Source organism: Pungitius pungitius, chromosome 6, assembly GCF_949316345.1.
Source record: "Pungitius pungitius chromosome 6, fPunPun2.1, whole genome shotgun sequence".
NCBI lineage: Eukaryota > Metazoa > Chordata > Actinopteri > Perciformes > Gasterosteidae > Pungitius > Pungitius pungitius.
Window position 1 is genome coordinate 21,825,184 of NC_084905.1, and position 22,354 is coordinate 21,847,537.

Consider the following 22,354-nt stretch of genomic DNA (forward strand, 5'->3'; position numbering starts at 1 on the left):
CCCCCCCCACCATGCCCCCTCCTCTCCTCCCTCTGGGCTTTATTCCTTTGTGGAGCCTGATGGCGTTACACAGACTCACTTTGCTCATGTCGCCTCTCGTTCCAGCACGTGAAAAGGCTCCAGAAGGTCGGCCCTTCACATCGGACAGAGTCGTAGGGAAGGTCGTGTTCTAATGGAACTCTGCTGGTCTCAAAGGGCCCAAACAAACGGATTATGAAGACTCTTCTGGACACGAAACACAAACAAAAAAGGTCAATTACAACAACCAAGAAAATCACAAGTTTGGTGATATTTTACATTTCAACACAGATCCTCCGGTGTGAAAAATACATGAAAAGAAGCAGAAGCACACACAGGCTTTAACCAATAGCACCTCGAGGCTGCTCTGAACAGGAAGTGATCCACCAGAAGAAGACAAACCGCTGCAGCTACAAAACAAGGCTCTTGACCCCCCCCCCCCCCACCTGGTCCCCAGTCACACAACATGCAGACAGCGTTCCTCTCCACAGCTTCCGTACAGATGTGGCACCATTTCAAAAAAGGAAATAAACAGGTTTCCAACAGTGGAAGATTTATTGCTACAATTTATTACAACAAAGAAACAATCTAACAAACTGCTTCCATTAGTGGGTTTTATTTATCTAGTTTACAGCAGCCCAGAAAGGACAAACTAACTTCATTTAATTACCTAAAAGGTGGCGATGGGTCATTCAAACTCAAATCAATCTTATCGTATGAAACAAATTAACAATCTCTAGTTTTTACTTTATCATTTTACGAATAACCACCAGCAGAAGGATTTACAAAGCTTCCTTCATTAAAATGAGTATAAAACTTATAAAACTAAACTGAATATTTTATTGGATCAAACTGCAGATGATGGCCAAGAGGACCCGGGGGGGGGGGGGGGGGCCTCATCTTCAGTCGCTCTCACTGCCGCTTTCAGAGTTGACGTACCAGTTGTCCTTTCCAGTGTCCTCGACGAAGCACGGGCCTGGAGACCCAGAGAGCAGGGACGTCACTTCCAGAACCCCCTCCCCCCCAGACCCCCCCGTGTTGGGCGTGCTGCTCACCGTTCGGGGCTCTGTCTTCGTCCTCCTCGATGTGATCCGTGTCGTAGCTCACAAAAATGTTCTGAGGACAGAGACACAGTTCAAACTTGAGTTCACAGACTGGACCTGGGGGGGTCTGGGGGGGGCCCTGTTGGGACCCGACTGAGCACCTTGCTCCTCAGGAGTCGCTCCCAGTGTCCCGGCTGCTGTTTGACCAGTCGGAGGACCGGCTCGTTGGACTTCATCTCCCAGCAGCAGCGGTCAGCAGCGACGTCGCCGTGAAGCTGCAGCTCGGCTCTGTAGGTCCGACCCGCTGCTCTGCCGCTGAACACAAGAGAAGAAGCTGAGCTGCCTGTGTGGGGGGGGGGGGGGGGGGGGAGGAGGAGGGGAGGGTTCCTGACGGACCTGTAGACCACCCGGTTGGGGTAGAATTCACAGCGCTGGTCCTCCGGGTTCCTCAGCTTCACTGTGATGACGGCACAGCCGGGCGTCTGGTACCAGCGGGCCGGGGGGTGGAATCTGAGACAACGGTTAAAGATACAGCTGTGAGAAGACGTTTAAATAGCATCATTGTTAGTAATAACACAGGACAGTACATTTTGGGGGGATCACCACAGTCTTCCTCGTTGATGCCGTTGCTTTGATCTTCACCTGCAGGAACACGGAGGTCATCACTAAACACGCCGCTTACTCACATCTTCTTTCTGGGTGTTATTTGCTTTATGTAATCAAACGTTGATGAATGAAACGCCCTCTTGTGACGATATCAAAACTTATGAGTTCTTTTTGTTTCATATTTTAAAGGATTCTGTGTCCATCTAGAATTTTTTTTTTTTTATACCTTTTCCGATACGAGCAGCAGAAAGTTCTCCATCTTGGATCCTGTGTTTTAGAAAATGAAAACTGTAGACATTCATATTTAATACAAACCTACGTATTGATCGTATTTATCAGAGATCTCATGATGATAAACTGATGAATCCCAGCTCACACGGTACCGAGCAGATGAAACATGAATAACGTGATGTTTCATCCAAATAACTTATTCACCTCGTGGTCTGATCAGCTGACTTCAGATCCGCCGCCTGGAGGCTCCTCTGCCCGGCGGCGGCCCGGCGGTCCAGCGGGGGGGTCTGACCACACACCGGGACCGGCTCCAGAGGAGGAAGGTCAGCGAGGGGGCCGACCTCGTCCAGAACCGCCCCCTCGTCCTTGATCCCGAGCTCCAGAGACGGCGTTGCGTCCCCCGACCTGTGGACAACAGAGACGCGCTTCGTTGGCTGCGGTGGGCGGCGCCTTGTGGAGCCGCCGCCCTGCTGCTGCTCGCTTACTCAGACGCGTGAGCGGCGTCCCGGCGGAGCGCCCGCAGCAGGTCCAGGTGCTCCTGGTTGGTGACTCCCATCCCGGTGCTCAGGATCTCCGCCTGAACGCTGTATTCATTGATCACAGTTTTCATACCTGGAACCTGAGTCAGACGCACCTGAGGGGAAACACACTTCAGCATTATTAGAATAATATTTTGCCAAATGTCTCGAGCTACAAATGCAAATTACTCTTAATATACATAAAAATATAAGCAAATATTAGCAACATAAAATCAAGCATTAATGCTCATCTCCTCAGGCCGGTGGTCCTGATGGCAAAGACGCGTCACTGGAGGAGAGGTCAACATGTGCTTCATACAGGTGACGTCACCACAAGGTCACAGTAGCCTTAAGATTAATGCACTCATTACTCTGAAGTTGAAACTTTTAAATGTCGTCTCCCTCCTTGGAGTTGTAATATAATAAATCAGTGTACACAGAGGGCCGAAATATATATATTGAACCTGGAACTAAGAAGGCCTGCAGTATGGTCTATAAAACGTTACGAAATAAAAATACATTAATAATCAAATCTGTTTTTTTCATTGCTTATGGATGGTAATTTCAACTGAAAAACAGCCAAAAGAAACAGTCTTAACTTAAAAACGCATGTGTTTGCTGTGATGCTCACTGGTCTGAGACGGACATGTGATGCAGACCGTTCGCATGCCTGAGATAGACGTGCCGACACACGGGCAGTGCATGCTGGGATTTGTAGTTTTATGGTGGTGCGTGCCATATACCAGAGGGCCAACTATGATCAGTAAATAGATTTCATCATGTGGGTCAAAGATAATGAAATGAACGATTTGTGCCTCAGTGGTGAACTTAGAGGCCAAAGTGACGGTTGAGGTGTAAAGAAGCTTCAGAGCAGTAACTGGAGGAGCTCACCATGGGATCAACGAACACCGTGTTTCCCACACTGAACACGGCTCTGGCTCGGTGCTGCAGGCCTCGGATCTTCTGGCTGATCGCTCTGGTGACCTGTGAGACGAAACCGGGGTCCGATCACACTACATGTTGTGTGTGGTTTACAGTAGGAGGCTCAAATGGGGGGGGGGGCACACCTTGGGGTGCCAGTCGATCTCGGCGTCGCTGGGTTTGACCCGGCAGACCACCATCTCCACGGCCTGGCCGGGCAGAGAGCAGAACCGCTCCGGGAGCTGGAGGACCTGATGGGATTTGACCTCCTTCTCGTGGCCCACATCGATGAACCGAACAAAGACGGCAAAGAACAGCCGGTCGCCTCTGAGGGGGGGGGACAGGACCTCCACCCTGCGATCAACCAAATAAACACTTGCATACAATGAACAGTTAAATAAAAGCTTTGTCCTCCTGTGGGGTTAAAGGTCGCCTGTTTGAGCGGATGGACTTCAAAGGTTCTGGACCCGGCGAGCTTTAAACCAGATTTGATCACTGAATTTACCTCATTGATGCTGGTGTTTTTATTTCAAGTCGGTTGTCTCAATAAATCAAACTTTCCTTTCAGACTCAAGGTCCAGATTAGCACGTTCTTTTTGTCCCTGGGTTTGTTCTGGTTAATAAAGCTTAAATAAAAGGGGGCAGCGGGCGGAGCAGCTGTGACACTGAGCGATTGGACCAAACATCCGACCTGTGGAAGGCTTCGTCCTCCTGCACGGCGTACAGGCCGCCCTGCAGCACCTCCTCCGCTCCGGGTCTCCTGTCGGCGTAGAAAGCCGACATCTCTGCCGTCAGGCTCTGGAAGCCTCCGCCCTCCTCCACCAGGCGGCCGTAGAACACCGAGGCCGTCTTGACGTGGAGGGGCACGACCTGAGGACAGGGGACGCAGCAGTATGGTGGAAAACGCTTGTTGGGGATTAATATGACGCCAGAGAACTGTGTGAGGGGCAAATATTACACAGCGGGCTTGGACAGATCATAGAAGACTCATTATGTGAAGGTCAGAAGAACAGACCTCTATGAGTCCTGAGGCAGGAAGCAGCGTCTCGTCCAGCTTGGGGATGAATTTGTGACGGTTGGGACACACGCTGCCGTCTCTGCAGACGCAAACACAGGAAATCACACGTCATGGCTCATTTCGGAACAGAAAGATCTCATTTTAAACCAGATCCTTCAAGCTTTATTCATGAGATCCTCTCAGAACGTCAGACACACACAGAATTGCGGATGTGACATAATAACAAAGCGTCGTAATACAACAACGTGTAAAGCTTCCACTCGTCAGTCTGCTTGTTTTCACACAAATAAATAAGGAGAAATAAGAAAAGAAATAAGGCTTCAGTGTTCTGGTCTAGATTACAAAGTCATCATCTAGCAGCGAACAGGTGGGAAAGCTCACCTGCAGACTCCGAAGCTCTTGAGGTAGCTGCAGAGAGGCCTGTCGGCCTTCTGGTCCTCCCGGGCCACGTGGACCCCCCGAGCGAAGGACAGCAGCTCGGGGGGGAGCGGGGCGTCGGTCCGCTCCAGGTAGCGCACGACTCCGACCATGTGATCGGCGTTCCTCTCAGAGATCAGCAGCACCGACCTGGTGAGGCGAGGCTGGTCCTCGGAGGAACCCTGAAGGAACGGAGACCTTGGTGAAGACAAACGTCTGCTGCAGACGAGGCCTCTTGGAGGTGAGGAAGCCGCTCTTACGCGTTCACAGAGGTTCCTGAAGTTCTGGGTCAAACAGGACAGCCGGGCGCCGAACAGTGTGGGAGAGGCGGGGAAGCCGTAGTGGACGACGCACGACGCGTCTCTGACTCCAAGCGACTTCAGACACCGGCTGGTGGTCACTAGACGTCCAACACAGCATGTGGGCAAGTAGTATTTATATTATAATCTTGTTCAAATGGGGTCGAGATTTAACGTTTATACAGACTAATACTTTTCATGGTTAAATATTATTGAAACATTAAAATTAGGGGTGTCAAATGATTAAAAATTTTAATCAAATTAATCAGAATTTTCAGTGGATTAATCATGATTAATCACCTGAATCCTAACAATTTTTTCTTTCTGAAATGCATAATAAAGATAAATAACAGGACACAGATACATAATTATCATTATTATTATCATAATTATTATTTTTTACATAAATACATGTTATTGATATTTGATTTTTTAATTCATTCCAGAAAATAATCAAATCAATGTTATTTGATAAGTCACAGACTGATTTCCCTGCATGGCTCTAGAAGGGTCTCGAGCCTCTGCAGTTTATCCCACTCTGCTGTGAGTTTGTGCTCCTGCGATGACCAGACATGACCAGACATGTCAACCCTCCCGAATTTCAAAGCCCCTCCCGAAAATCTCCCGGACCGACCTTTCTCCCGATTTCCACCCGAACAACAATATTGCTGCACCACCCGTCACTGGGCGCGCCGTTTCAGACCGAACAATAATAAAGGTTACACCTTAAAGTCAAGCGCGGCGATTAGAACGACTGGCGCTGCAAAGAAATCCGCTACCACCCCCATTTCAGTGTGAAATATCCCCATACCCGGGAGGATTTACATCGCATTGGCTTCTCTTCCTCCGCATGTTTCAGAACAGTATTACTACGGGTCTCTCCGATGGTCTTTCCTCTATCTCAGCGCTGCTCTTTATTTATTTTTCTTAGCAAAGCTCTGCTGGGCGGAGCTTTTCTTCTTCTCTGTTCCGCTGCGCGAGAACCGGAGAGAGGGGGAGGGGGGGGGGGGGGGGGGTGCGGGTCTCTGGCGCAAACGACTTGCTGAACCTGACGGCCTGACGTATGCCTGCAGGTGGCAGTAATGTGTTGTATAGGATGAAGTGCATTCCCTAGAAGAAGAGGTTCTTTCCGGACCTGAATAATTTGTCACACTGCGCATGCGTGAAATGCGTCAAAAAAATTGACGTAATTAACAACAAACAGCTAATTAACGCCGTTAACGCGCTATTTTTGACAGCCCTAATTAAAATATTAAAGAAAAGTTACCAATAGAATTGATCCATGAAAGCCAGACACAAGGTTTCACATTGTGTGTGAATATGTGTACGTTTATATGTTATATAATATAATATGTTTACCCAGAATGACTTGCGTGCCGGGGCCGACGTCTTTCCTCCACTGCTCCATGACGAAGTCAAACTGGTGCGTTGACCCCTCGTGGGTCTTGAGGCAGAATGCAGATTTGTTGCTCACAGCCTGAAGATGATTTGAAACATCAGTTGTTCTATTAGTAAAGACTGTTGTTATTATACAGTGTACTTTACGGTAGAATGACGCAGGGCTTAAATACGTTTACGTCTGTCGTCATTGTCACCTGGAGAAGTCCATCTAGTGAGGATGTGTCTGATCTGTGCAATCAATGAACGGGTTTTCTCTTTGATTACTTTGCCAACATGTGTGAGTGAAGATGACTCTGCGCTTTCTACTCAGCAGGACACCACCTCACGGCTGAGTTTGTTTGGAGTGAGAGACGCCGATTTAAATGAGTGAGAAGCTGATGGCAGGTTTCACCTTGAACACTTCTTCAACCTCCTCAGCAGAGTTGGCTACAATCAGAGTCTTCTGGCCGACGACGGGGTTGAAATCCAACGCACCCAACAGCACTGAGATCTTGCTGCTCTCCAGAGTCATGAGGATGACCTGCAGGAAGACCTCCTTTAAACAGAGAATCCCATCGAACTTCCAGTTGAGCATCAGAGATCCTGCAGCAACATAAAGCTGTGATTCATCGATACCGACCTGCTGAACGTTACCATAAAGAGCAGCTTCCTCAGGGACAGTCATGACAATGCAAGGGTAAGGCATGTGATTGGCTACCAAACCCTCCATGTGACTGGTCCATCTTTTCGCCACGGCGACGAGCTGCCGAGGACAGGAAGCCTTCTCCTCGCTGGAGGTCACCTTCTGGAAATGCTGCAAAACAGTCGCCATCTTCCAGGAGAACAATTGTCAGTTAAAAAGAACAAGCCGCTGTAACTCAGAAACTGGATTGAGAATGACGAGCAGACGGCCACCTGATCCGGGGCGACGGCGAAGAGACAATCGGCCTCATCCAGCACGAGGTGGTAGAGACGCAGGAACAGGAAGCAGTGGCTGGACAGCAGACGGACCAGACTGAAGGGAGTGGTCACTAACAGCAGGCCTGGTCACAGCAGGAGCCGCATTAGCCCTGTTAGCTAGATACACTCTGCTGTCCATTCCCTACGTCCACCTGTGGACTGAGAGGACACTTCTCCACTCACAGTTCTTGGGGATCTTGACAGCTTTGGCCTCGTCTTTGCCGACACCAAGCAGCAAGATGACCGGGTGGAGGACGGGGGCCACCTTCACCTCGTCCAGCAGGTCGTACACCGCCTGAGCCTTCTCCCAGCCTCGACACAGCAGCACCACTATGGGCTGGAGGTCAGAACCAACAGTTAAAGCCCCAACCAGTCCATCCAGTCAAACAACAAAGGTGTGAATGTTCTCACCCCCGTGCTGGAGGTGAGGGAGGAGAAGATGGAGTTGAGCAGGACGTGGGTGAGGAGCGGGGCCATGTAGGCCAGAGGCTGGTCGGCGTTGTGGCAGATGATGGCGGTGTTGCGTCCTCGGGCCACAGCTGGCCAGCTGTAACGGTCGGCTGGAGACAAGGTGCTGTACTGCTTCCTCTTCATCGCCTGGAGGCAGAGCATTTAATTCATTAATTAATCAGCACAGCCACGGTCCCTTTTTATAAATCCTGGTTGTTGAAAAGAACCAAAGGCCTCTGAGCCCTGGGGACTGGCTACCACCTGGAAAGTGTAAAAGGATGAACACATCACTGCTGCAGCTTCCAACTTGGTTTACAAGCAGCAGAGCGATACGAACAACGGCTTCAATTTCATTACTCGTAGTTTTGTGAAAGCGCCGTCGTTGGCGTTTACCCAGCGGAGCGCGTCGGTGATGGGGGCGTCGTCCAGGCCGCTGCAGGGCTCCACTGGGAGGGCGGAGTGCACCAGAGCCCCACTGGGGCCTCGGGGAGCGACCGGAGCACCGTCGGGAGGCTGCAGAGACAGAAGACACACGGGAGGGTAAAGAATGACCCCCGCTGACGGTCATTCTGCAGCAGACGAGGCAGACCGTTTAACGTTTAAGCGAGTTGCCTCGGCTGAAATAAACAAGACCTTCAACAATGTGAGTGAAGCTCTGTTCTCCAGATGAAGTTCCATGTGCATTTCACCCCCCAAAAGTTCTTCTATCTTTACCTACAGGAAGCTTCAGGGAGGATGACTGTCCCTGATCGGTTACACACACACACACACACACACACACACACACACACACACACACACACACACACACACACACACACACACACACACACACACACACACACACACACACACACACACACACACACACACACACACACACACACACACACACACACACACACACACACACACACTATTGATGCTTTAAACCATTTACCTTTCCTCCATAAACTAAAGAAAGAATTTAGGACCATCTTTTATAGGATGATCTCATTTTTCTCAGATTTACCAACAGGATTCAGCCAAGCAGCTCAAACAACCATAAGAGCATCGGCTGAATGACAGTGGTGTTCGTGAAGATGAGGGTAAGCAGAGAGAAACCTACGTACCACGTCGTCTGCTGCCTCCGGGTCGGCGTTCAGGGGCTGCGGGTTCAACCACTCCAAAAGGCTGAAGGGACGCAGCAGTCACAAAGCAAAAAGCTGCTTCAGCATCAGCACTGAGAGCCGAGCTGGTGTCACCAGCCTTTCATCCCCTCAGATGAACTGATCATTTTCAAGCTGCACAGGTTGTGCAGATAGTTGGTCTTTAGACCATGTGACCCCCCCACTGTGAGACTCCTCAGCTCACCATGAACGGGCCCCCGCCTCTTCGTTCCTCCACGAGCCGCTAGCACACAAAAACATGAAAGGAGGCAGTGTGAAGAAACATCAGCTCAGACACACAACAGGTGATATTGGAGGGGGCGGGGCTTCCACATTTTACCTCATTTCTCCATCTGCCAGACATCCAACCTTACAGATCTCACCTTCAGCTTCACTCGTTCTGCAGAGGAAACAAGGAAGGAGCTAAAGGATTGAAGTGAGTGGTGCGTTTAGCATGAAGTGGGGAAGCCTCACCTCGCACTCTGCCACGCTCGCTTGTGGCGGGTTGCAGGCTCGCTGTTTAGAGACAGACGCCAGAAATAGTGAATATAAGGCTGTGATACGCAGGTGACAGTTCAGATCTCATCAGTTAAAGATCGAATTGGATGTTTTCTAAAAAAGGAAAAGTATTTCCAGCTAAATGTATACGTGGTTTTCTTTATGTGCTGGGCACATTATCACCTGTAGGTTCACACTGGCTCTTTAGCCAGGCCTCCCATTAACAATGCTTTACAGAGGAGTTTCATCATTATATTCACATTGTTATACAAGTTGCAAAACAAAATGATCAGTCCAGTATATTGCCAGCGTACGCGTCCTGTCCTGTGCAGCTGCTGGAGGCTGCGTCCGTCTCTTGGGGCTCTTGGTGCAGACCGACCTGGGACAACAAAAACAAACAAGCTTTTTGCTCAAGATTAACAACATAATTGTAGAGGTGAAAATATAAATAAAAACACTTTACACAAGGGAGAAAAAAGGAAAGGATTCAAACAACAAAGATCGGCCTCCAGGAGCCTTTAGATAAAGCTCACAGCAAAGAGCTGCTGATGAAACCACTTCCTGTGTGTGCACTCACAGCGGGAGACGCCTGCTGGTCGACGCTGCCGGGATTCAGGAACTTTGTGAACCTGTTTGGGGGAAAGCAGGCGTTCCACCAGCATCAAACAGCCACGTTAAATACAGACCCAAAAAGTGCATTTGCCCTGGGGCGATGACACGAGGCGTGCTGTACGAGGCGCAGGTCAACGCTCACCTGAACAGGTGGAGATTTCTGGTGAGAGACGCAGCCAGAGACGAGTCGCTGCAGGAAGGACATTCAACATGAAACCTCCCCAGAAGATCAGGTATATTGAGACAATTATACAAGCTTCTGATGTTTAAATATGCAAATTAGGCATTCTCATTGATAATAAATGTGATCATTGCATAATGCCAGATTGCAAATACTTGTTTGAGTTGAAGGTTTCTACTGAGGCCATTTTAGATGTCTGTTAAAAAAATACCTCCCTGTTTTAACCAATAAATGAGTCTCTGAATGATGCCACTTAAGGCTCTAGTGAGCATGGAAGCTGTAACATTTGGTGATGTAGAAGCTCCTGAAGGAGATTTATGGATTAAGGAACTTTAGATGACCAACATGTAGAAGACACTGCACGTGAAAAGGGTCAAAGAGTAAATTGAAATACAAGTTTCATCTAATGTTATGGTTAAATAGCTCTTTTCTATTGGACTGGACCAAACGTGCGCTCACCTCTCAGCATCTGCCAAGCCGTCCTGCTGAGCCGTGACCTTTGACCCGGTACCTCCCTCAGAGGTCTGTGGCTCATGTTGTGGTTTCTAAAGCAGGCCAGAGGTCAGAGGTGAGGGTGTGCATGAGTATCTACCAGAGAACGGACTGTCTGCAGAGCTGCTGACCTGAGGCGTGGGGGGGGGAGCCGTAGGCCGAGCTCCGGCTCCACAATCAAAGGCCGGAGAAAGAGCTGAAAACAAGACGTCAGGAGACAGATTCAACGGATCACAGCTACTGACGCCAGGAGGAACCAAAACAAGAATGAAGTCATGAACTCAAAATCCTGACTGTAATGACGACCCAGTATTAAAATGTTCATCTTTTAAAATATGATTAAATAGTATTTAAGTATTATTTACTGCACTCTTGTGTGACATTTCATGTTTGATCGGTCTGTTACCGGCAGGTTGGGAGGTTTCTGGCTTGTTTGAGTTCCAGCAGACGCTTTGGTTCAAGATGCTTGATGACAACATGATGGGAAGCTGGTCCACTTCGTTCAGAACCCCGCTGTAATACGCAAACTTCTTGGCCACCAGATCGTCGTTCACACAGATCTGATGATCAAAAAGATAAATCAGCTCTGTGCAGCAATACCTGTGATGACCGTAAACTACAAAGAAATGTGTGTGAAAACAAGTGGATGTTGACATTATGTTAAAGATGGTTGTACGTAAAGTACAAGTTACAGTAGCACATCCCATTAATGTCTAAGTCAAGCTCTGTTAAACCAAATGTGTAAATCTTGCACTGTGGGGTCAAAGTTCACCTTGACATTCCCTACAGTCAGGTAGAGTTCAACGGAGGTGGAGTCGGACTCTGATCCGAGCAACACAGCTTCTGTCATAGTCGACGCTGATGGAAGGAAGAGAACTTTTTAAAAACGCTCCGTCTGGAACAAATGTCCAGATGTAAACACACGTCGGCCGTGCCGCTCACCTTGCAGCAGGTTGTGCAGGTAGAGCGTGGCAGAGCTGTCCCACTGAGGGGACGCACTGCAGAGCAATCCAATGAAGCATCAAGACCACAGGATTACATTTTACAGAACAGAAGACATTTCTATTACTAATCTACTGTGATTCAAAGATCAAGTGCTTGTCTCACATGAGCCCGGCCTTCTCCTCATAGACGGACACCCGCAGGGTTGTTGGATTGATTCCCGCCAGGTGGAACCTCTTCACCCAGAAGGGCAGCTGGAGGAAGGTCGGCAAAGCGATTCGGATCCTTGTGGTTCCAGGATGACAAACATAGTTAAAAACCAGAAAGCACAACCACACAAACATGAAATCGGTCTCTTACTGCATTTTTTAGCGTCAGGTGTGAACTTTAATTAAATGTATTATGCTGCTTTCACCCAGAACGCGACGCGAATGTGTCGCCTCAAACGCTCTAAACGCGCAGCAGGACTCTCGTAATTCATTTGTGGTCAATTCGCGTCTAGGGGGGCGTGGTTTATGAGAGTTCCCGCCATTGTTTTTCCTTCGCATCAATCAGGAAACAAAGAGACTCTGTTAGAAGGTCCGACGTGAGTAGGACTTCACAACAAGTACAGAGTTGTGTTTTTGTACTAAATAGCATCCGTAGGCGCAGACAGCTCGGTGAATTTCATTGACTTCTACAGAATCTGCGTCTACCTGGTGCTAGACGTTAGACTGTTTGAGAGCTCGTTGGCTCGGACCTCATCGCCGTCGCATCATACTTCCATGGCGAGGGAACTGCCCCGTGGAGAGACGCCGTGTGCATAAGCACATCCAAATGGCTCTTAAGAGCCACACACACGTCATCATTGAGCAAACGTACTTCATATTACTTCATATTAAATATCAGTGTGTCGTTAAATACAATTACCTTAAACTTTACTGTTATATGCAGTGATGGGATGCACTTAGTTCATTAGTCAAATAATCAACTGATCTCAATCTACAATATATATTTTTAATTGTCATTTTGTTTTGTTATTTGCTGAATTACTTATTTCTGAGATACTTATTAACATAATTATAGATTTTTCACATAGCGTTTTTTCCTGGCAAGACATTTTTTCAGTTATTTTACCATGAAAAGTGAATTTTAAAAGTACTTTTAGTACATTCATCAGAGAGAATTGCACTCCATCACGAATTTCAGCAGAAAAAAATATAAAACTTGTGTTGTAAAGTATGGCAACAATACCATGCCACCACATGGTTGAATGTATCACTCCGATGCTCTGAATGATCCATTTGAGCAGCTATGTAGTGAAGCAGAAGATGCTTGCTTCCTTCTTTGTATAAATGAACGAGTCACTGCTCCATCTGACAGCGGTTACACTTTTACAAGAGAGGAGCTCAGCTGCAGCATTCAGTGTCCCGACCGGTCTCTCTAATGCACGCTTTGGCGTTTGTCAGAACGGTGCATAGCCGTTTGATTATGAAATTATTTATCACTTTCATTACATGACTGACAGACACAGAAAACAACGATGGCGCTATACTGAAATGTCAAGTATTCAAGACAAAAAAAAAGAAAATAAGACTTTCTTTGGCTGAGGAAAACCCTACAAATGGACGTGGCCTACTTTGGTAAAATGGCAGGGCTGCTGTGTGGTGGAGGACTGATCTGGGCTTACTGGTCTGAGGGGACGATAAGCCGCTCTCCTTGGTCCACCAGGAGGCAGCGAGCCTGAGAGGACACCGAATCCATCACGACCGACTCCACCACGGCCCGACACCAGGACTTCATCACCGACCAGTACACCACACACACCTGAGAGGACACGCAGCCACACACACAAACGCAGATCAAAATGCCCCAAGGTCAGGACCTGCACCTGAGACGGGAGAGTAAGAACTAAGGGGACAGCAGGTGCTGCGTTACCTGTCCCTCCTCAAACGACTCGGGCTTCAGCTGGCGCAGGTCCCGAGTCACGTCGTGGTAGAAGAGGTTCATCTGAGCCAGCAGTCGGTCGTACTGGTGCGTGGTCTCTGTGTCACTGCCGGGATCCTGAACAACCCGACCCCAGAGGCAGGACGGGCTTTCCACCTGCACAGGCCAGAAGGTTACAAAGCAGACACCGGAACTGGCTCCACCTGTACAGGTACAACACTCTGTTCACATGATCCGTGTGATCTTGTTTGGTTCCCGCTCCATCTTGCATGGGCATTTTGGGCCTTCGGAGAGTCATAAAACTTCAAACATTTAACATCAGGCATCTTTGTGTCAAAGAGCAACAACAAAACTAAAAACCTTGTGGTGCAACGGTCAAGAAGTTTGTAGAGGGCAGGAATTAAAAACATGCCGAAAGTCCCAAATATGGTTCTTGGTTAAAACATTTCTACTAATTGCATCATAGGTTCAATAACTTTGACCAACCGCTAACCATTAACCATCAACGGGATACTTACCGTCAGAATGGAGATGGTCACCATGGTGTAAGCGGCTTCCTCTGTCGACACTGCAGAGAACCGCAAGTTAGTTAGCTGACCAACTCAGAAAAAAGGCTAGAAGCGGAAATAACATTTAAAGTTAACGCTAGTTAGCGGTCCTCATTTTGCACCTGTGATTAACTGATTTCCCCCGCGCGCCTGTGCGCTAACGTGAGCTAGCGTTAGCATACCGCAGGTGACCTAACGTTATCTCACGGAAAACGAGCGCGTAAAAATGCACATTGGTTGAGCAGATTTTGGCAGGTGCTCATTTCAGGCGTGTTAATATATTTCGCTCTGTTTTTTTCCATCTAATCCAAACCGAAAAACGTAAAATTACCTGCTTCTGAGCTCCGCTCCTGACCTGTAAACAGCCGGTGAATCGGCCTCGAAGCCAAAAAGAGGGAGGGGCTCCTCCGTGTGGGTGTGACCGGTAGAGGTCGCTATGGAGACGCCGGTTGACCACAATGTGAGAGGGTGGTTCTACAGTGTTTTACCTTAATGTATTAAATTACTTTCACTCGATGATAATAACACATTTATGTCAAGTACGGCGACAAATCACTGTCAAAATCCGAGAGCGCAAATCAGGTTCATGCGCGCGCGTAAATCAAACATGCACGAGCTAAAATCCGCCGAGCTATCCGCTCACTCGCAAAACCTAAATCTGCGCGCTCGGGGAGGAGTTTTGCGCGCGCTCGCTGTTTTTGAGACTAAGGGGGCGGAGCCAGTCGCCACGTATCTCTACATCTAATTGGTTACCAACCCCGCCTTTGGATTGGCTGGAAGCCCATTTCTGCACTAAAGAAAGGGGATAGAAAGTTGAAATTATGAGATTAAACGTTGCCAAAACACAAACGACACCTCTCTGTACCCGTAGTGGATCTACAACCCTAATTATTTACCATTATTATCGGCACTTTTGCCGAGCATTAAGACCAATGCGAGGCGGACTTTTTTGCCCTCTCGAGACCGACTTTTGCTCGTGAATGTATGATTCACGCGCGCGCATGAACCTGATTGGCGCTCTAGGTTTTTGACTGTGCTTTGCCGCCATAGTAAAGATTTTTTCAAACGATACCGGCGGTAATTAAGGTAGTAAAGACAAGTAGTGGAGTGAAAAGTAAACTATTTTCATTGGTGATGTATTATATAAAGTTAGATGCATATGTTGAATGAACGTTACTCTACTTCCCATTACCTTTAAATGTTTATTTCAGCACCAAGGTAACTGTGCGAGGAGGGTGTGTTTCCCATCTTCGCCTGCAGGGGCGCCATAGAGGCGCGTGCTCCTCGGCTACACCAACGCGCTGCAGACGAAGAAGACATTTGGCCGTTTGGGAGGCAATGGACGAGGCGTTGGTGTCCTGCGCGCCACAGGTTTGTGTGCTTTTTAAAGTAATCGTAGCGCTGCACTATTCACCGTCGTCAAGGTGGTGAAACGCCCCGTGTTTGACCACATGGAGACCAAAGCGGTGCTGAATGCGGTTCCTCCCTACGGACACGTTATTGCCACCGAGAAATGGAGAAACTCACCCCTCATTCAGAGCTTAAAGGGTAATTGTTTTTGCTATTTATTAATCGCGAAAGGTCCAAATGCTAACCCTCAGGTAAAGTTGGCAAAAATATATAAAAACAATTTTTAATTTAGACAAACTTGTGACATTCAGAAATGAAAGAGCATTTCGCTGGAACGCAGATGAACTCGCAGTTAACTGATATAAAACTGTAACGTTATACCTGCTCGACTTCAAATACCTCCACCCTTCAATTCGGCTCAGGTGCCATTGATTAAAAATGGCCTAATAATTAAATAATTACTTCTATAATCCCCACAGGACGCGTCGAACTGCTGCTTACATCCGGGTCACTGACCGCAGGGAAGACTTTTACGGAAGTGACGGTTGCTATGGCAGCGGGAGGCGTTTTAAATATAAATAATTACATTAAATTGCGTTTCATACGTTTTGGCGTGGGTATCTGCATGAAAGGCAAACGCTCTCTAAAGTGTGTAAACATAATAAGTCGATCATTTCAACAGTAAAAGTGTTTATTATTTGCCGCTCTGCACCTCGTCTTTTCGTTTCACCTGCAAACAGAAGACCTTCCATAATGAGCCTTTTCACCATTGATGCAGCACATCCTCTGTTTGTATCATTTAAAATGTGCTTTAAGTGGCCTCTGGTACGTGATGCTGCCAAAGAGGTTTTTAATGTCTCGTCAAATACCAAATGCACCTTTTCCCTTCAGAAAGAACGACAGCGTCTTCTCATCCGTTTCCTGTCTAAATGTCACTAACGAGCTTTGGCTTCTGCTTCAGGCGGCGGCGTGAGGATCCTCTTCGAGGACGAGCTTGGCGTGGCCGATTTCCACCTGCCCAACAAAAGCTGCGTGCTGTACGTGTCCGAGTGTGACCTGGTGGCCGGAAACGGCTACAAGAGGAAACTGGTCCGCTACAGAAATGTGAGTTTGGGGCACGAGACGAAGTGGTTTGTTTCTACCGATGTGAACTGTGCGTACCCTCGCCCTCCCCCACTTCTTTTTTTTTTTTTCAAAGACCAGCAGCCATGGCTTCCAGGAGCTGGTGCTGGTGGAGAAAACCCGACTGGGAGAGCAGTACTTCGGCGGCGTGCAGAAGTTGGTGGTGTTGGACCTCGGCCTGACCCTGCTGCCTGTCGGCGGGCAGGCCGAGGCCTCGCAGCTCATTGTGCAGATCGTGAGTCCTGGGGACAACTTTCTCTGTGTTTGTGTCCTACTGAGTCGAGTCGCAATGCTTATCTGACAGGAAACATTTGAATGGCTGAAATCATTTAAAATGAATACATTCGTACTGTGGGTTTCCAGCCATGTGACTTCTGCTAAAGCTCCCCATAGACGTAATAATCGGTTTATTGGGTGTAGTTTTGGGTACAGGCAGGAATGCGTCCCTGGCGGCAGTCCTCCTATCAGCGACCTGTTGTCTGCACTTTAGGGTCTAACGCTGACCGTCCCACCGCCTCCAGGTCCATGGGGTCGGCAGAGAGAACCCCTTCAGGAGGAGGACCTCGTCCCGGCTGTTGGACCCGCTGGTCCTGGCTCTGGTGCAGCACGTCCCGGGGGTCGGCCGGGTCAAAGCTCTGGCCCTCCTGGAGCGGTTCTCCAGCATCCATCAGCTCTGCAACGCCGCCCCCGCCCAGCTGGAGCCCATCGTGGGTCAGGCTGCGGCTCAGCAGGTCCACGGCTTCTTCCACAACCCCCCTGGTGCTGGAACCTGAAGGTTCAGCTGGGGGTCATTGTTCTTGGGACCTTGAATGAAAAACAAGTCTAAGTTTGGTTTGTTTCTGCAGCTGTTTGAACTACAAGAAGCTCAGTGTGTTCACTGTGGACTGCAGGAGGCCCAACATGGCACCGAGGTGGTCTCAGTGACGTCCCCCACAGGTTTATGATCAGCTGCAGTGAAGCTCTGGTGGTCGCCATCTTGGTGAGCGGAGGCAGCGAGGCGACGCATCAGCAGAAAATCTATGGAGATTTGCTTTTTTAAATGTTTTTTTCCCATTTCAACTTGTATTTTTGGTCTTGAACTCCACCAAAACCTTTAACCATGTTTGAAGCCGGATCAGATTTAGGGGGCAGATGAACAGAAGTAAAGAAGGTATATTAAGAGTTCATTGTGAACCTGTGTAAGATTGTTTCTATCCTCTAAGTCCTCTCTGCTGCTGTTGAATTTTATGTGTTGTAATAAATATAAAATGTGATGATTTATAAACTAAACTTTATAGAGTAAATAACAAAATCATAAATAAAACAACGTATACACAAATATTTACTTTTGTCAAGAAGTGGTGGAAAATCAAAGGTTGTTCTCAGTGATTGACAGAAGATCCACATAGAGGACATTAACTCGAGCCTCTTTATGGCTCTATAACCCGTGATGAAGGTTTAGTCTTTCACCTCCAGTTCTGTAGATTTAGGAGGCTTGAAGGAGGTGATTGTCTCGTCACTGTTGACGTGATGAAAGCGAAAAGGGGTTTTCAGCTGTGACATAAAACACAATGATCAGAAGTTAAAACCTTTTATTTTGGATGTTTAGTGTACAAATACTTCATATTTCTATGGACAGATGTTTCTTCTTGATGGCAATTAATAGTTATTACACTAAATTAAACAATATGAGTGCAGTGAAATTGGTGTTTTAGTTTAGTAGCAGTGAAAGAAATCAAAAATGTTTCACTGCCCGTTACAAATAAAACAACAAATGATTGAATCTGCAGAAAATCAAATGTTTGTTCTACTCCGTGTGATTGACAGCAGAGATGATCAGAGGAGCAGAGTTTGTACCATTATTATTTAGACTTGGACTAAAGAGTGGGTAGAGTTTCCCAGTGAAGCAGCAGCCAGTAAAGGAGTAGATCAGAGCTGCAGCATCAACGTCATAAAAGGAGACCAGACCCTCCTCATAATCCACAAACACCCCCACCTTCTCAGGCCGGGACTCCAGAGAGAGACGGACTGATGGGCCAGCCCAAGCTGAGTACTCGTTCTGATTCCTCAAACATATCGTCCAGTAACCATTCTGAGGAGACGCTGTGATGCTTCCCTTCCTGTTGATGGACTTTCTCACGACTCCTAAATCCCACTCAGTCTTCCCTTTAACCTGAACCTCGTAGTAAAATCTACCTGAAGATAAACTCTGCTTTCCTAAAGCAATAACACAATCATTAAACCTCTCTGGATTGTTTGGGAGATTCTTCTTTACATCTCCATGTTTAACTTGTTTTCCATCATCAGACAGGATGAGCTTAGGATTTGCTGTATCAGGATCGAGTGTCACATCCACTGCAGACTGCTGGACTCTCTTCAGCTCGACCTTTAGCAGCTTCTTCTTCTGGTTACTGAGCTTCTTCTCCAGCTGGTTCACAGCTCTCACCACAGTCCCCTCATATGAAGGTGGACTGACTCTGACTCCTGTCCAGTCCTTGGTGGGTGGAGCAGTGTTCAGGGTCCTGAAGCTCTGGAGGAGGTGGAGGTGGTCTTCAGAGCGTGAGAGCTGCTCCACCTCAGTGCTTCTCTTCTTCAGATCAGAGATCTCCTGTTCCAGCTCTTTGATGAAGCCTTCAGCCTCTTTCTGTGTCTTTCTCTGCTTCTCTTTGATGGTGTCCATGAGCTCCACCTGGCTTCTCTCAACAGACTCCTTCAGAGCGCTGAAGACCAGGACACCTTCTAGTACCTCTCTGTCTGCTTGTTCCTCACTGAGCTTCACTGAGTGTTTGATCTCCTGAATCTTTAGTCGTCTCTTCTGGATCATCTGCTGGACTTCAGCCTCAGTCTTCCCCAGCTCGGCCTTCTTTCCTTCATATTCTTCTCTCAGTGGAACAACATCATGGTTCTTGTGGTCTAAAACAGTGCAGAGCATGCAGACACACATCTGGTCGGTCTTACAGAAGAGCTCCAGCAGTTTATCGTGCTTCGTACACATCCTGCCTTCAAGGTTCTCCACAGGGTCCATCAGCTGATGTCTCTTCAGACCTGACGTAGTCAGATGAGGCTCCAGGTGAGCTTCACAGTAGGAGACCAGACACACCAGGCAGGACTTGAGGGCCTTCTCTTTGGTTCCAGTGCAGACGTCACAGGGAACTTCTCCTGGTTGGGCAGCTTGTTGCTCTGAGCTGCTGCTGCTGGCTTTCTGTTGAGCTGACAGTCTGAACTGAGCAGCCATCTCAGAGATGAACGTGTTGACCCGAAGTTCAGGTCTGGTGGAGAAGAGCTTTTTACAGTTGGGACAGTTAGGCGGGACATTAACGTCCCAGTGGTCAGTGATGCAGGCTTTACAGAAGTTGTGTCCACATGGTGTGGTGACTGGATGAGTGAAGACATCCAGACAGATGGAGCACAGGAACTGATCTTCAGTCAGCAGACAGCTGGCAGCAGACATATCGATGCTCTGAGGACAACAAGTGAGACCAATACAACATTAAAATACAGGTAGATGAAATCCAGCCTTCTGATTGGTTCAGAGTGAGTCACGCGGTGCATTATTCAGTTTGTGTGACAGTTAGTTGACATTTTAGCTTTTAGCTCGGTGGAAATTGCCGCAAAAAAAACAGAAACACCACAAATCATTTTGAGGCAATGTGATCTTTTGAAACAGGACATCAAGGTGAAGTCATGATGTGAATGAATGAGATGGTGAGGGATATCACCTCTTGATATCACATGTTACTCTCGGACAGCCTTCAGAGCTGATGTGCTTGGTATTTACAGGTGTTGGCTGAATGTGGGCGTGTACAGGCTCAAAGACGAGGCTCCACCAGTCCGACTTGTATTTCTTACTTTGGCTGTTCTCCGTCTTTAGTTCTCACAAACAATCTTTATAAATGAAGTGTTTTAACACATATAAACACACTCTCTCAGCTACACATTGATTGAGTGGAACTTCCTTTCCGAGTAGTTCTGAGGTTTCATGTTAATCCCTGATGTTTGACCACAGTCGATGTAATTGAGAAAAAAGAGTGGAGTTCAAGTGTAATAACCAGACGATATAACACCTTGTATTACGCCTTGTTAGTCCCTGTTACTTATTTGATATTATCATTTAAAGTGTATGTCTTTCTGAAATCACATTTTAATTACATCGAGTCTTTGTACTCACCAGAGTTTGTCACAGATTCTGTTGTGTTGTTGATGAGAAGCTGCTGGATTCAGTTGTTTCTTTGGAGAGAAACAGAGAGACTCGTCTGGACTAAAGCTCTGCTTCACTCACAACTACTTTACTTCAGGAAATGACTCGTCTCTTCTTCTGTCTCCTCCTCTCTGCGATCAAACCACACTTTTACTTTCATTATCATTTCTTCTTCTTTTTTTTTAGACGTTAAAAATATTAAACACGGTAAGTTTTACGTCTTTTAGTGTTTTTAATGTATCTCGTTGGAAAGTTTTTTAGTCTCAATGAGAATGACCTAAATAAAGGTTTTGTTGCTTAACTGTGAATGTACTGGTTTGTTTTCTGTGTCCTCCAGTAACACCTAATGGCTGCTCTGAAGAGGAAGGGAAGAACTAGTGAATACTCACAGTAACAGGAAGAGATAGAACTGCGTTCATGTTTTGTTAGTTTTCTCCGCAGAACAACAATGAATTATTTTTCTGAGTGGTGATTGGCGTGATGCTATGCTAACGGTGTAGCAGTTCCATCCTCACTCAAATTAACTATTTAGACTAAATCCACTCTGCATTGAATTTTTCTGTCCAATTGGACATTCTTGTTTTGTATGAACACTGCGTCAGAATAAAGGTGATATCTTTACGCAGCTCATTTACAGCTAGCGGGCTAGCCTAGCTTATCTTAGTAGCAAACTTCACTTATTCACATTTGATTTGTAGCGTTCAAATCATATTATCCAGCATCCTCAGTCATTCTCCAAGTTAAGTTAGCCAAATAAAATATATATTCCCTTGTTATTTTCCAGCAATATGGTTAACGAGCAAAATCTCATCCACACTTCATTGTTATCTGGCCATTGGGTGCTTCAATATATTTGTGGATTTATCAAACAAAAAAGTTATTTGTTGGGTTAAGTTTTTTTCTCGTTATTGTCCTTGATTTTCTGTACTTCATTGAAGTAAAAGTACTGCAGTGTAAAAGTACATTTGTGTAAGAAAAAGTTCTGCAGTCACACTGTTAACGTAATAAACGCAATAAAATTCTCATTATGCAGCAAAATTGCATCGTTCAGTGTTGTATTATCATCACTGAGGCATTAAAGCGAAAGTAACGTAAAGTTGCAGTGGGTCAAGATTAAGATTATTTAACAATTCAACAAACTTTTGATTTGTTTTTTCTACAGCACATTATATCAGGAAATCAGGAAATATTGCACTTCATATGCAATATAAATCATAATATAATAATAGACATACAGGTATACATATAGATATAGTGTGGTCACAATTAGCTCCACTTTTAGCAGCAACATTTTTAAATACTACGTTTATTTTTTAGAGGGTTCTTATATCACAACACTAATTATTTAAAAACTTGAGTTTTCACCACATCATAAAGACTCACATGACATTTCTTTCTCCGTGACATCGGCCCTTTTTTCCCCGCTGGCTTCACGTGTTTCCTGCCCGATGTCTGGCAACCCGGGAGCCCCTTTCTCACCGCTGGTTTTACGCGTTT

At 46.9% G+C, this 22,354-nt stretch overlaps 3 protein-coding genes across 5 annotated transcripts; 1 reads left to right on the forward strand and 2 right to left on the reverse strand.

Annotated features, from left to right (window-relative positions):
• Positions 1-904: 904 nt before the first annotated feature.
• tdrd12 (tudor domain containing 12) lies at positions 905-15,473 on the reverse strand. Its single transcript, XM_062562789.1, has 39 exons — positions 15,401-15,473; positions 14,540-14,642; positions 14,179-14,228; positions 13,652-13,816; positions 13,404-13,540; positions 11,900-12,019; positions 11,735-11,790; positions 11,565-11,650; positions 11,199-11,352; positions 10,924-10,988; positions 10,760-10,845; positions 10,262-10,309; positions 10,085-10,136; positions 9,822-9,886; positions 9,484-9,525; positions 9,350-9,409; positions 9,215-9,253; positions 8,974-9,034; positions 8,255-8,374; positions 7,823-8,008; positions 7,595-7,748; positions 7,367-7,494; positions 7,092-7,283; positions 6,864-6,992; positions 6,431-6,548; positions 5,033-5,172; positions 4,737-4,954; positions 4,353-4,434; positions 4,029-4,207; positions 3,484-3,691; positions 3,308-3,400; positions 2,384-2,532; positions 2,103-2,303; positions 1,894-1,934; positions 1,649-1,703; positions 1,458-1,571; positions 1,223-1,376; positions 1,074-1,134; positions 905-994 (listed from the first exon to the last, which is right to left on the reverse strand). Exons 3-39 carry the CDS (start codon positions 14,200-14,202, stop codon positions 921-923), a joined length of 4,056 nt encoding a protein of 1,351 aa, XP_062418773.1. The 5' UTR covers positions 14,203-14,228; positions 14,540-14,642; positions 15,401-15,473; the 3' UTR covers positions 905-920.
• A 43-nt stretch (positions 15,474-15,516) lies between these two features.
• faap24 (FA core complex associated protein 24) lies at positions 15,517-17,734 on the forward strand. 2 transcript variants are annotated; one of them, XM_037450435.2, is made up of 4 exons: positions 15,517-15,756; positions 16,520-16,662; positions 16,757-16,915; positions 17,171-17,734. In XM_037450435.2, exons 1-4 carry the CDS (start codon positions 15,660-15,662, stop codon positions 17,504-17,506), a joined length of 735 nt encoding a protein of 244 aa, XP_037306332.2. In that variant the 5' UTR covers positions 15,517-15,659; the 3' UTR covers positions 17,507-17,734. The 2 variants fall into 2 exon arrangements, with proteins under 2 accessions (XP_037306332.2, XP_037306333.2); XM_037450436.2 differs by having other exon boundaries at positions 15,518-15,756; positions 17,202-17,734.
• Positions 17,735-18,240: 506 nt separating this feature from the next.
• LOC119195470 (E3 ubiquitin-protein ligase TRIM21-like) lies at positions 18,241-22,342 on the reverse strand. 2 transcript variants are annotated; one of them, XM_062562795.1, is made up of 3 exons: positions 22,241-22,342; positions 20,828-20,886; positions 18,241-20,119 (listed from the first exon to the last, which is right to left on the reverse strand). In XM_062562795.1, exon 3 carries the CDS (start codon positions 20,108-20,110, stop codon positions 18,467-18,469), a length of 1,644 nt encoding a protein of 547 aa, XP_062418779.1. In that variant the 5' UTR covers positions 20,111-20,119; positions 20,828-20,886; positions 22,241-22,342; the 3' UTR covers positions 18,241-18,466. The 2 variants fall into 2 exon arrangements, with proteins under 2 accessions (XP_062418779.1, XP_062418778.1); XM_062562794.1 differs by having other exon boundaries at positions 20,828-20,988; positions 22,241-22,339.
• Between the last annotated feature and the right edge of the window lie 12 nt (positions 22,343-22,354).